At 38.3% G+C, this 12,584-nt stretch overlaps 1 protein-coding gene across 1 annotated transcript in view; it reads left to right on the top strand.

Annotated features, from left to right (window-relative positions):
• The window catches only part of UBE3D (ubiquitin protein ligase E3D), a 189,712-nt gene that overhangs the window by 113,780 nt on the left and 63,348 nt on the right, over nt 1-12,584 (top strand). Inside the window, exon 9 of the mRNA XM_044676301.1 lies at nt 431-569. Within this exon, the coding sequence (XP_044532236.1) occupies nt 431-569 (139 nt within the window). The remainder of the gene's footprint in view (nt 1-430; nt 570-12,584) is intronic.

Genomic DNA, 12,584 nt, shown 5'->3' with positions numbered 1-12,584 from the left:
TTACCTGATTAGACTTTAGCCTGGTTTCTGCCTTTCAGTGTCACATATGTGAAGTGTAACTATGAAGTAATGAGGCTATTTCCACTAGCTGCACATGGAATCACTCTTATTACTTTAGAGTCACACTTCATATACTTTTGAAAACGAACTGATGGCTTGGAAAAAAAAAATTGCTTAAACCCTGTCTTCTAACCAGCCATACTGGAAGCATACTTTGGACAGCTGCTCCCTCAATTGTACTCATAACTGTAGATTTTTTTCCCACATTTGCATTGTATTTTTCCCTCTCTTTGAAAATTTTGACACTTACTTAGCTTTCTTTGCTCCTTTTCTTTATTATTATTTTATAATATTATTTATCATAATATTAAATTTTTGATTTCTCTACTCAAAATGTATTCCTGAAATTTTGAATATTGGTATATTCCAGGCTTACCAGTTCATGGGAAAATGATATTGGAGTCCATTCCCTTGTTCTGCCTTCCCATACCTGTTTGGAACTACTATTGATATTATTGAAGAGTAATCATTCTTTGCCACCTTCTCTTCAATATATGAACTCTTTTCAGGTAAGAGACTGTTTCACCAACAGCATGTTTGTTTGGTTTGTATATGTAGTGGTGAGGAGAAATTATTTGTGTGTGTGTGTTTATATCTTCTGTGTCCCTTTCTTAATTTCCTTCTACTTTCTTCTATTTTTAAATGAATCATTGATGTCCTTTTCTTTCTTTTCCTCCTCTTTGTTTTTTTTAGTATCTTTGTCATTATCTCCATAAAGAACTTGAAGTGTTATTGTTGTTATTATTATTATTTGGGGGATTATTTTGAGTCAGCTAAATTCATAGGCAGGCCCATTCTTTGGCCTCTTTGTACATTCTACAGCACTGTAAGATAATGGACAGAATGCTGGACTTCTAAGCATTTAGATTTAGGTTTAAATCTTGCCTCAGACGCTTAGGAGCTGTGCTACCTTGGAGAAGACATTTATCCTGTCCAAACTTCAGTCCTTTCTGTAAAATGGAGATAAAAACACCTGTTTTTACAACTACAAAGTAGTCATTAGGTTCAGTGAAATTAATGTATGTACAGTGTTTTATTGTTGCTGTTGTTGTTTTAAAAATTATATTATAAATTTACTACACATCAACAAACATGAACATTTGAATATGTATAAGGTGATTTTAACATAAAACAAGGCAAATACCTGGGGAAACATATGTTTGCTAAAGGTATTTGCTGTTGTGGAAAGATGTCCTCTCCTTTGGAATTCAAATAGAAGAGAAATTTGCTATAGACGGCGAAGTCCTTCATATATTCATTTGTGGATAAATGTACTTTCTGCATCAAGATGTAGAACAAACATCACAGGACCTTCTCAATGAGAACCATGAATGCTCAAAAGAGATGAGCTTAACAAGCTATAAGGGAAAAAAAATCCACATTATGCAATGCAGTCAAATGATCATCCCATTGTGTTAGTCCATTAGTATAGCTTTATCTTTGGAAAGTGCTACAGATGAACAAGGAATGAGGCCCAGAATTGAATAAATTGAAGAGTTCATGCCAACTATTAATAATATTTAGGAAACTGTGTAGCCCTTTTAATAATGCTCCCAAGTAGCTTGCTGACAAACATTGCTTTAAAAATACTTATCTTTTCTAAAGTACTCTATATGGCTGTTAATCGTGGAACGCTATAGTTTTTCTTCTTTTTTTAATTGTCAGAAAACTATTTTCTTTCCCTCTTGTCCTTTGAAAAGGTTCCAAAAATAAAAATAAAAGCAAAACTCCTACCAAAATTTGCATAGTAAAGCAAAACCAGTTTCCACATTGTTACTGATGCAGAACATTCCCTTTCCCTTGTAGAGCTAAAGAATAGCGATGGACAAGTCCTTTGCTTTAAGAGCTTAGCATAATCAATAAAGTAGGCACATAGAAATCAAGTTCAAAACAAAGTTAAGAGGAAATGTAGAATACATTTATCCTATATATTCTTATATGTGTTTGTCTCCTTGGTTATAGTTTTTATAGTATAAGCTCCTTAGGAGTTGGGTTTGTTTCATTCTTTTTATTTGTATTCCCTGGTGGCTAACACAAGGTGCTTGACAGAAGAGGTGCTTTTTAAAGACTTTTAATTTTTAATTTTTTTATTTATTAAAATTTTTTTCTTTTTAATTGATGTTAGGGGAATGGGATTTAAAAAAAGACATGATTAACAAAGGAGGGCTGCTTTATTTGTTTCTTTTGAGATATAACTGGAGACTTACTCCTTAAGAAAAAGTTATTCCTTTTTTAAAAAATGACTTTATTGATGCCTTTCATCTTTATATCATAATCATTTCTCAAGGAAAAAAATAAAAACTCTTTCCTTACTCCTCCAGATTGAATCCTTTCAAGAAAAACAGTTGAGCCAACATATCTCATATGGTGATCCCATTGGACAGTGTTCTACCCTACTAGTCCCCACCTCTCTGCTGTTAGGAGGGATTTGTTATCTCATTTTTCATTAGTTTTTCAGTTACTCAGTTGAGGAAATTTAAGCTTCCTTTTGGTGATCTTGTCATTTACATTATTGAAATTATTGTGTATGTTGTTCTTTTGGTTTCACTACTATCACTCTTGGATCAATTTCTATAAATCCTATAGGTTTTGCCAAACAGAATTTAATGCTTGCATTAATTTCCACTTACTGTCATCTAAATATTTCTGTATAAAAACTCTCCTTGTTAAGCACTAGTAATGGTGTTTCCACTCAGCACCTTTAATCAAAGAAGCTCTTAGTGCTGCCTTTTGTGAATAATTGCAGAAATGGCTATTTTATTCAAGAGAGAACCACATAAAGGAGAATGCTTGGCTATACTCCTATTTCAACCCATTTGCCAAATCCTATCCTGTGCAGATTTTTTGTAAACACTTGCTTTGAGAGAAACTATCTGGTAGTTCCTGCCCAAGGTATTTTGTTCCTCTTGACTTTAGGGCTAGAGTTGGGGATAGGAAGCATTCTTATCAGAGAACATACCTGATCTCTTTGCACCCTAGATAAAAGAGTTGGGAAAAGAGAGAGCATCTCTTTGCAAGTATCAGATTACAAGGGAAATTAAGAGCAGCTAATGAAAATCTTTAGATTAATTCTTTGGTAAAGTATTTAGTCATAATTCTCAATGACAACTAAAGGGTGGGAAGGATTTGCTTTCAGTTCTCTTTTGTAAATATTGGCATGGAATGTGATGTAAAGGTGAAAAGGATGGATGGGCGAGTCAGTGTTTGCATCCCTTTGGGAATTCTGTTCTATAACACCATCACCAATCATGGCTCATTGATATATTTATAAGCAAGCATTTTGTATGAAGCCTTTATTCATCCATAAAAAAATATTACCCTTCTCATTTATTTTCTTAATAAGTGCTTAATTGTTTGTAATGAGAATGAAGAAAGTGCTGTTAAATTTTCCAAATGTTTAGGGTTTCCCATAGGGCATATCATTTGATGGTAGGTGGTGTAGTAGATAGTGTCAAATCTACAGGAATGAAGACCCGAGTTAAAATCTGGCCTCATATACTTACTGGCTCTATAACCCTCGATAAGTCATTTAACTCCTCTCAGCCTCAGTTTCCTCATGTGTAAAATGAGGATGATGACAGCACCTACTTTCTAGGATTGTAATGACTGTCAAACACACACAACAATGCCTGGCACATGGTAAGCACCATATAAATGTTAGTTATTGTCAGACCACAATTGTGAGGGATGTTGCCAAAGGTTTCAATGGGGCTGATCAAGATGCCATCTCTGCATTTCTAGCTCTCTGGCTAATGCCACATAGTGCAGAATGTTTCCTTCTCTGCAAAGTTGATTATTCTAGGGGTTCCCCAAATTGAATGTTGTCTCAGTTAAAGCTATTAACATTTCTGACAATGCCCCAAAAGTTTTTTTCCCCTTAAATTAGAGCTACATTGTTTACTGTTTAATATCTGAAGATACAGAGAGGAAGTGCGATATGGTGGGTACCTAAGCCAGGCTGGGAGCCCTGAACAATTGGATCTACATCCCACCTTCCTCAAAGACTGACTGTGGGACTTGGGGCAAGTCCCTGAACCTCTCCATGTCCCAGGAAACTCTCTAAGTCTGACATTTGCTGAGAGGATACTATCCTGCCCTGGCAGAGGGAGTTTCCCTGTTTGGGAGTGCCCTACATGGATGAAAGAAATCACATCCCCAGTTCCTATCTCACTCAGATAAAGGTATCTGAGTGAAAGTGGTGCAAGGGGGATATCCTCTATTTTTGGCCTTCTTGAGAACACATAGTCTTGGAAGAGGAGGTGGGAGGGATCCCAGGCACAGATTTTTCTTTTGTTTCAGCTTTAAGGGCATCTGTTTTCATTGCTGTTTAAATTGGAAACTCTCGATTGTGCATTTTGTAATTTGGTATCAGCATGGCAAAGAGGTCGATTAGGAGGTTACTCCATCTGTGTAATATCCCTTTTCCTAATTTGTGGCTTAACTCCTGCTGACAGTGCCCAACAGGAACCGTCTCTGGAAACTTCTTTGCAGCTACTGTGAGGGAATAAAGTATTCCATGATCTGGATCAACTCAACTGAATAAATCTTTCAGGTTCTATTTCTGATCACATTTTGATTTCTGGTGCCACCCAGAATGTATGGAGTTCTTCAAAAGAGGAGAGAGTACCATAGTGGAAAGAATGCTAAGTGTGGAGTCAGAGAACTTGGGTTCAAATTCTCTTTCATTAACTACCTGTGTGACTTTGGGTAAGCCACTATCTTTCTGGACTCAGTTTTCTCATCTATAAAATGAGGAGGTCAGATCTGATGACTTCTGAGGTTGCTTTTCAGTTCAGTTCCTAGGATCACAGTCAGCTTCCTGGTACCACCCACTGGATATAGTTTTGGAGAGAGTGCTAGATTTGGTTTTTGAGAATCTGGGTTCAAATCCTGGCTCAACAGTGTACTTCCTTTGTGATCTTGGATAAGTCAATGTATCACCTCAAGCATGGATTTCCTTTATACTTCTTTGGTAGAGTCTGGCTGGTCACTTTCCCTAAATACATCAGATATTGCTGAATCTGAATCAGTTTTGTTTTTTTGTGATGTTCTGTGCTCAATGAAGCCAATGTCTTCTTACTCCTTTTATGAAACAAATATTTCTGATAGTCATAAGTCCTCTTTGGCCTCTTGTTTCCTAAAGCAAAACTATGCTTTCCAAAATATTTTTCACCAGCTGCTCTCATGCCCACTTTCTCATTGAAACTGCCATATATTAATTTGTAGGTTAAATTGTTTTGAAGAGTCTTATCAAATTATTTTTAGGATTTCTCTACTGAAACACCTAGAACCAATATTGCCACCTAGGTGGCTAAAATTATTGTGCTGGATTCCTTATCTAAAGTTCATCATGAAGATTGGAAGTCAGAATGAGTAAATATCTTATGAAATCATGTTCCTTAAGTTAGCCTTATGGCGCTAACTTCTCTTTTCAACTGAACAAATAAATAGATATTATTGGAGTGGGCAGAAGGAGAATAAACCTTTACATGGTCCCTACTGTGAAGGGTTAACATTTTGGGTAGGAGTTTGAACAAAGGTCGGGAGAACAATTTGATAAAACACAAAACAATTTATTTTGAGCAAAGTTCAGATAGGAGATAGAAAGGGGGGATAGTAAGAGTAAACTTATAACTATACCTAAAATCCCAATCCTAACTAAAATTTCTAAAAAACCCGTGGAAGAGCTAGTGGATGTTACTGCTCAGAGACTTTTCATTAATCTTTGAGGGATCTGGAAGATGTTGTATTGTCTTAATTGGAATTTGTGATCCTCTTATTCCTTCAGGCCAGGAGAATAGGCATTAGAAAGGCTTTTGTTTTCCCTGTAATTCTCCCTGCAGGATGCCTTATTCTCTAGCCCCTTTTGGGTTTACTTTTAACTTCTGTGTTTAATTTAATATTTCATTATGACCACCCGAGCCTCCAAGGTTCCAAGATTTCAGATGGTCTTTCCTCTATGTGCGTATCTCCCCAAAAGTTGATTTAAAAAAAAAAAGAAAAAGAAAAAAGAAATGGAGCACTTTCTTGCCTAGGGCTCTGAAGTAGGAGGTAATCTAATGTAAATTGTATGCAAATTTGAATGTGTTTAGTCAAAGTGGAGGTTTCACCTCTAGCTCTTTTATTTGTAAAGGAGAACTTTCTGTTGTTACTTTTGTTCTTCTGTCTACTCACCTGTGGTCACCCCATTTGGGATTTTCATGACAAAGATACTAGAATGGTTTGCCTTTTCCTTCTGCTCATTTTACAGATAATGGAAACTGAGGCAAACTGGGATAAGTGATTTAGGTAGGGTTGTAGAACTAGTTAGTGTTTGAGGTTGGATTTGATCTCAGGTTTTCCTGACCCCAAGCTTGGGGTTCTAACCACTGTACCACTTTGCTGCCCTGTAGCTATTTGGGGAGGAAAAAAAGATTGATCATGATTAAGATAACAAAGAGAGCTTCTCTTGGTTAATGTAGAAAGCAATCACTTAGGAAAAGTACCAGCTTTCAAGTAAGAAATAAGGTAGGAAGTAATGTGGTTCTCTACCCCTTCCCCAGAATTATGTATATCTTCCATAAAGTAATTCGGTAGGCAAAGGAAAGGGCACCTGAACATCAAGGGAGTGGACCTTGATGGACAACAATGAAATAATGTGATCTTTTTATTTATTAACTCAGTTCTAAATCTTGAAGGCATAGGGATGAAATATCGGGTATCAACAACTCATAATTTGGAAAGGATTAAAAATCATAAAGTGCCTCATATTTGTATAATGCTTTACAGCTTTCATTTCATTCGATTTAGAGCTGGAAGGAATATTAGTGGCCATTTCATTCAAGCTCCTCAAATTACAGATGACAAAACTGAGGCTTAGTCAAGTTAAGAGACTTACCCCAGGTTATAAGACTGGGATTTGAACCTAGAACTTTTTACTCCACTTCTAGCTCTTTTTTTCACTGAATTATACTTATCTTCCTCTCCATGATTTCACCCGAGCCTCACAGTGATGTTGTCAAGTAGTACAGGTGGTATTATGCCTTTTTTGCAGATGAAGAAACTAGGACTCAGAGTCATCTTCAGCATCTCTGAGGTTACACATGTATTAAGTGCCGTGGATGGGATTCTCTCAATTCTCTTAATAATTCTAGGCTGATTTTCCTTCTACCATGCTTCTTCATGGATTAGTAATCAACCTGAGGGGATGTACTGTAGGGTGTCCAGGGAGGACCATCACTTCTAGAGGGAGGACTTTCTGAGCCCATTTCAGGGCTGCTTATCCGCATTCGGTGCCCACCTTTGCCCATTTCTCACCTCTGGCTCCTAGAAGGTATAGCATGACTGAGAAAATTGTCGTGACAGGTGGGCTGAGCTAGATTGAAGAAAATGGAAAAGCTTACGATCTGTCAATGAGTCAGGGGAGTGTCTACTCCCAACACAGGAAGACTTCCTCCAGCAGGATGGACCCACAGCTAGGCAGGCAGCTGAAGAAAAGGTGCTTAGAATTTGGTCAGAAGTTGAATATGCCAGTGGTCATCCCCTGCATCCTGGGCCATCACTAGTCTTCCTGATGCCCCTGGACTTGGGTGATTCCGGAAGAGAGAGTGAGGCTGAGGACTTGGTGCAGCCCTGCCTCACTGAAATCTGATGTACAAGTCAAGGTATCTCCTCATTTTGCCATTAGTCCTCTTCAAAAAAGAAGGAAGAGCAACCACAACAATTAACCTGATGAAAAAGGGTCTTAACTAAGCTTTCATCATTTCTTCTTTCTTGGGTGCAGAGCTCTCTCCCCGCAACTGGGAGTTCAGAGCTTTGGTACCCAGAGTGTATAGATTTTGACAAAAGGGAGAGAGCATACCCCAAGGAGGCAGGGCAAGGTGGCATAGTGAGTACAATACTGAGCCTGGAGTCCAGAACATACAAGTTCAAACATGGTCTCAAATTTAGTCTGTATGACCTTTAACACCATCTGCCTCAGTTTCCCCAACTTTCAACTAAGGATAATAATAGCATCCATCTCCCAAGGTTATTATGAAACAATTAATATATATATATATATAAGCATATATATATATAATATCAAAGATCAAATTATTACAGTTGTGAGGATCAAATTAGGGGATGTTTCATGAAGCACTTAGCACAATGCCTAGCACACATTAGTGGCTTTCCCCTCCTTTTCCTTTCCCCTGGATTTTGCTCGAGTTTAACCAGAAACCTTGAAGAGCTGGGGCTGGAGCCTGAGTGACTCTCAAGGCCATATGCTCGAGGGCACATCCCTTGGATCTAAGTTTACTCATTGGCTTAAAGAGGTTTTTTTGGGCAATCTGTGATGACTAGCATAAGACTTTCTCCTGGTCGATTTGAAAGTTAATCATGACCAAACAGTTGCAGGGTAGCAAAGGCAAGAAATGAGGACACTAAAAGAGGATTACAGTCAAACACTCCAGTGATAGCTGATCAAAGCTGCGTGTCTAATACCTAATAGTGATAACGATAGCTAACATTTATATAGGCTTTAAGGACTACAAAGTGCTTTACATATATTATCTCATTTAATAGTCACAACAACTTTGTGAACTGACAATGACTTGAGGCCCAGCAGGAAAACTAAGAGCAATAGGAGGTTTTTCTGTGTTTTGTACTTAGCAATTTTTTTCTCATTTAATGTGTGAGAAAACTGAGGCAGGGAAAGCTTACATAAATGACCAAAGATCATAGTAATCAATTTGAGTCCATCTCTTTCCAATTCCACTCTGTCTTCCATTCTTGCCATCCATAACACATTAGTTTATGGATCTTTTCATGGCAAATTAGTTGATGGATTTTCATGAAAGAATTCCAGCTTCTTTGGTTAAGGTTGGCATTTATCCTTATTTAGATTTTAGTAACTTCACACTAATTTGAGGTAGAATATTTCTGGCACCCAAAGGATGTGCATGAATTCCCATGGTGAAATGGTGAAACCCAAATTCAGATCTACTCCTCAGTTCTTTGGATCTTAGTGCTTTTGGATTTACGTATAGATCTACCCCGATCTTTTAATACTGCTTTCTCTCTGATCTTTGTTTTACTACTCTCAGATAAAACCTCCCTCCATTTATCATCTACAGAAGTAGTAAACATTTGTGGCGGGTCTCCATTCAAGACAGCTTGTACAGTGTGACTGCACTATTCATCTGCTGCTTTTTAACTGAAGGCACCAAACATGTTAGTATTCTTAGCACAAGGGAGCTAATGCAAGGAAATGTTTTAAGACAACATGTCATTGCTGCCACGTTTTGCCATCCGTGTCTGCCTTGGAATCCAAACATGTGGTAGACAGTGCTTTCAGTGATCATAAAAATGCAATATCCATGGGCCACTTAACACATTCCTCCATATTGTTCCCTTATGGAAACACCTAAGATTTTTATTTTTTAAACTTTACTGTCAAGATGTTAGCTGTTCAGGTCACAAACTGCACAGTGGTTTCCAGGAGTAAATGGATTGTGGTTTTGTTTTGACTTTTAGAGCCATGTGAGATGGAAAGGAAAGAGCATAGCTCTGTCAACGTTTTACTGGAAATATTCATACTATTTTGTTGTTCATTAACCCAGGAACTGGAGAATTGCAATGCAGTATGGAGACTTTTCATAGCTAGGACCTTTTCTTTCTCACTTTTATTACTAAATAATTATAATTTAACATACAGTCTCCAAGATTGATTTTAATCATTACAGAGCCCATCTGTTCTTATGTTCCTTAGGTTCAGAAATGTAGACCTAAAATGGGGCTTCATTGCTCTGATTTCAAAAATGAGGAAACTGAAGAATAGTGATCTTTTCGGGGTTCCACAGTTAATAACCATGGCTAATAAGATTGTAGTTAATAATATCTGAAACCAGGGCCTCCAGATTTGCAATCTGGTGCCTTTTCTATGACATGCAAACTCTCTTCTGGACCAGTGCCACAAACTTGTTTGGGGTACAAAGGACTGACTTTCTTTGGCATTCCCATGTTGATTACTTGAGTTCCATGACGATGAAGAAGAGCTTCATTACTGGCTTGCAGGGCCTGTACTTTATTAGTGGTCTTACAAAGTGTTTCTGGCCATTATGTTTGGCTTTAGCTTTTTTTGTTGTCCTTGTTCTTAGAGCTGTAGTAAATAATAATATAGTCAATTTTCCACTTAAGGTGATTTGCATCTTCTGGGCTCAGCCACTTAAGGCTGGCTCAGCAGGCAGGTAAATGATCTCCCATCAGGCAGTCGTGCTCTGTGGTGTCCTCTGGAGTAGACATCCTTCCCTCTGCTCTTAGCCTCCTTCAGACCTAATAGCCAACCCTCCTTTCTGGTCTCTGCTCTAGTCCTGGCCTAGATCCAGCCCCAAACCCAGCAGACCATCTGTGGGATTCTTTGTGGCTCATACACAGATTGTCCAGGGGAAGTAGGAAGGGGCAAATCTAAGCAAAAGCAAGAGTGGGATTAGAGGAAAAAGGTAGCAGACTAAAGGAGAGCACCTTATGATTTTTTTGGGGGGGGTGTTTGTATCCCCAGTGCCAAAAATGGTGCCTGGCGTATAGTAGGTGCTTCTTAAATACTTGCTAGTTGAGTCAAGATAATGACACTGATTTTCTTTTATAGCTAGTAAATTGAGTCTACCCAAATGATGCCATAAGTGCAGGTCAAAATAGTAGCTATGAGTCATGGGGAAAGAGTAGGATGAGAAGGATCCTGTGGCTAGCCCCGAGACTGGTGGCTCCCAAGAGTGACTTATTTAACCGATATTTAAGGGAAAGTCGACTATCTTTGGTGAAGGAACTCAGTAGACACTGGCCATTGATGCTGTTTTGCTGACTTCCAGGTTATTGACTTGTCACTTTGTAGTCTGGCTCAGCTTTTGGCCTTTTTATTATTATTTTTTTTAATGCTTACCTTTTGTCCTAGTAACAGCTCTAGGACAGAAGGGCAAGAATTAGGCAAATGGGGTTATGTGACTGGCCCAAGGTCACCCAGCTAGGAAGTATGAGGCCAGATTTGAACCTAAGTCCTCCCCACTCCAGACCTGGCACTCCATCTGCTGAGACACCTAACTATCACCTGCTTTAGTCTATTCCTTTCCCACCTATGATCCAACTGCCAGCTAGCACCAAAAAGAACAAAGAAAGAAAGAAAAAAACTTCTCTGTCTAATTTAGGGCATTTCTTAGCTCTTGGAGATTGAATAACTTTCCAGTCTATATTTAATATTGTCCATGATCTAAGGAAGCTGAATTTGGCTCAGCCTAATTGATTTCCCAATCTCAAGTCTCGTCCCTTTCCAACCTATCCTCCTCATAACTACCAAAGTGATTTTCTCAAACTACAGACAGAATAAATTCTCCTTAAAATTGAGATTATTTGATTCTTTGTCCTTGTTACCTTTGTTCCTAGCACAGTGCTTGGCACCTAGGTGCTTCATAAGTGCTGTTTGATTGATTGTTTTATTCTCATACTCAATAAACTTTAGTGACTACCAGTTACCTGTCGGGTCAGATATAAACTCTTCTACTTGGCATTTAAAGCATTCACAGCCTGACCCTACACTACCTTTTTAGCCTTGTACTTTGCTTGCTTCTCTTCCTGTGCTCAGTGATCCAGCCAGACCAGCCAGACCAGCCAGACACATAAGACACAGAGACACACATACACACAGACAGACATACACACAGCACACACACACAAACACACACATCTCTTTTTTCAAATCCTCTCCTGCCTCCCCTCTGCCTTTGCATCCCTAGTTTCCAAGAAAACTCTGCTCAAGTGCCATTTTCTACAGGAGACTTTTTCTGATCCCATCCCCCCCCCCATCATTGCCCCCTCCCCCTACTAGTGCCTCCCCCTTCAAATTAACTAGTATTTATTTTGTACACCTTTTGAATATGCACATATTTGTTTACATATCTCCTCTGAAAAAACACTATCACCTTGAGGGCAGGAACAGTTTTATTTTTCTGATTGTTTCCCTAGCAAGTGTCTGGCACATAGTAGGTGCTTAATATAATTGTTGGATGATTGAGTCTGTTCTCTACTCCCAGCTCCCCAGAATCACAAAATTGTGCTCTTATTATAATGCATGCTTACAGTTGAAAAACAATCCTTAAATGAAAAGTATACATTATTGACCCCCCCAAAAAATATATATTATACATATAATATATATATGTATGTATTAATCAGGGCAAAGGCCTGACTTAGCTAACATATGTAACATTAGGGTGCAAAGTGAAGCTTCTTGTACTAAGCAGTAAATATACTTTCTCTTTTGATGATGCAGTGGATAGAAAACTGGGCCTGGAGTCAGAAAAACCTACTTTCAAATCATTCCTCACAAAGACTGCTTGTGTGACCCTGGGGAAGCCACTCAGCCTTTATCCGTTTCAATTTCTTGAACTGTAAAATGGGGAGAATGATAGCTCCTAACTCCCAAGGTTGTTGTAGGGATCAGATGAGAGAGTATTTATAAATCATTTTCCTTTTCCTTCTTTTCTTTTTCTCTTCTCCCTCCCTCCCTCCCTCCC

Source organism: Gracilinanus agilis, chromosome 4, assembly GCF_016433145.1.
Source record: "Gracilinanus agilis isolate LMUSP501 chromosome 4, AgileGrace, whole genome shotgun sequence".
NCBI lineage: Eukaryota > Metazoa > Chordata > Mammalia > Didelphimorphia > Didelphidae > Gracilinanus > Gracilinanus agilis.
This window is presented reverse-complemented; position numbering and strand designations above follow the sequence as displayed.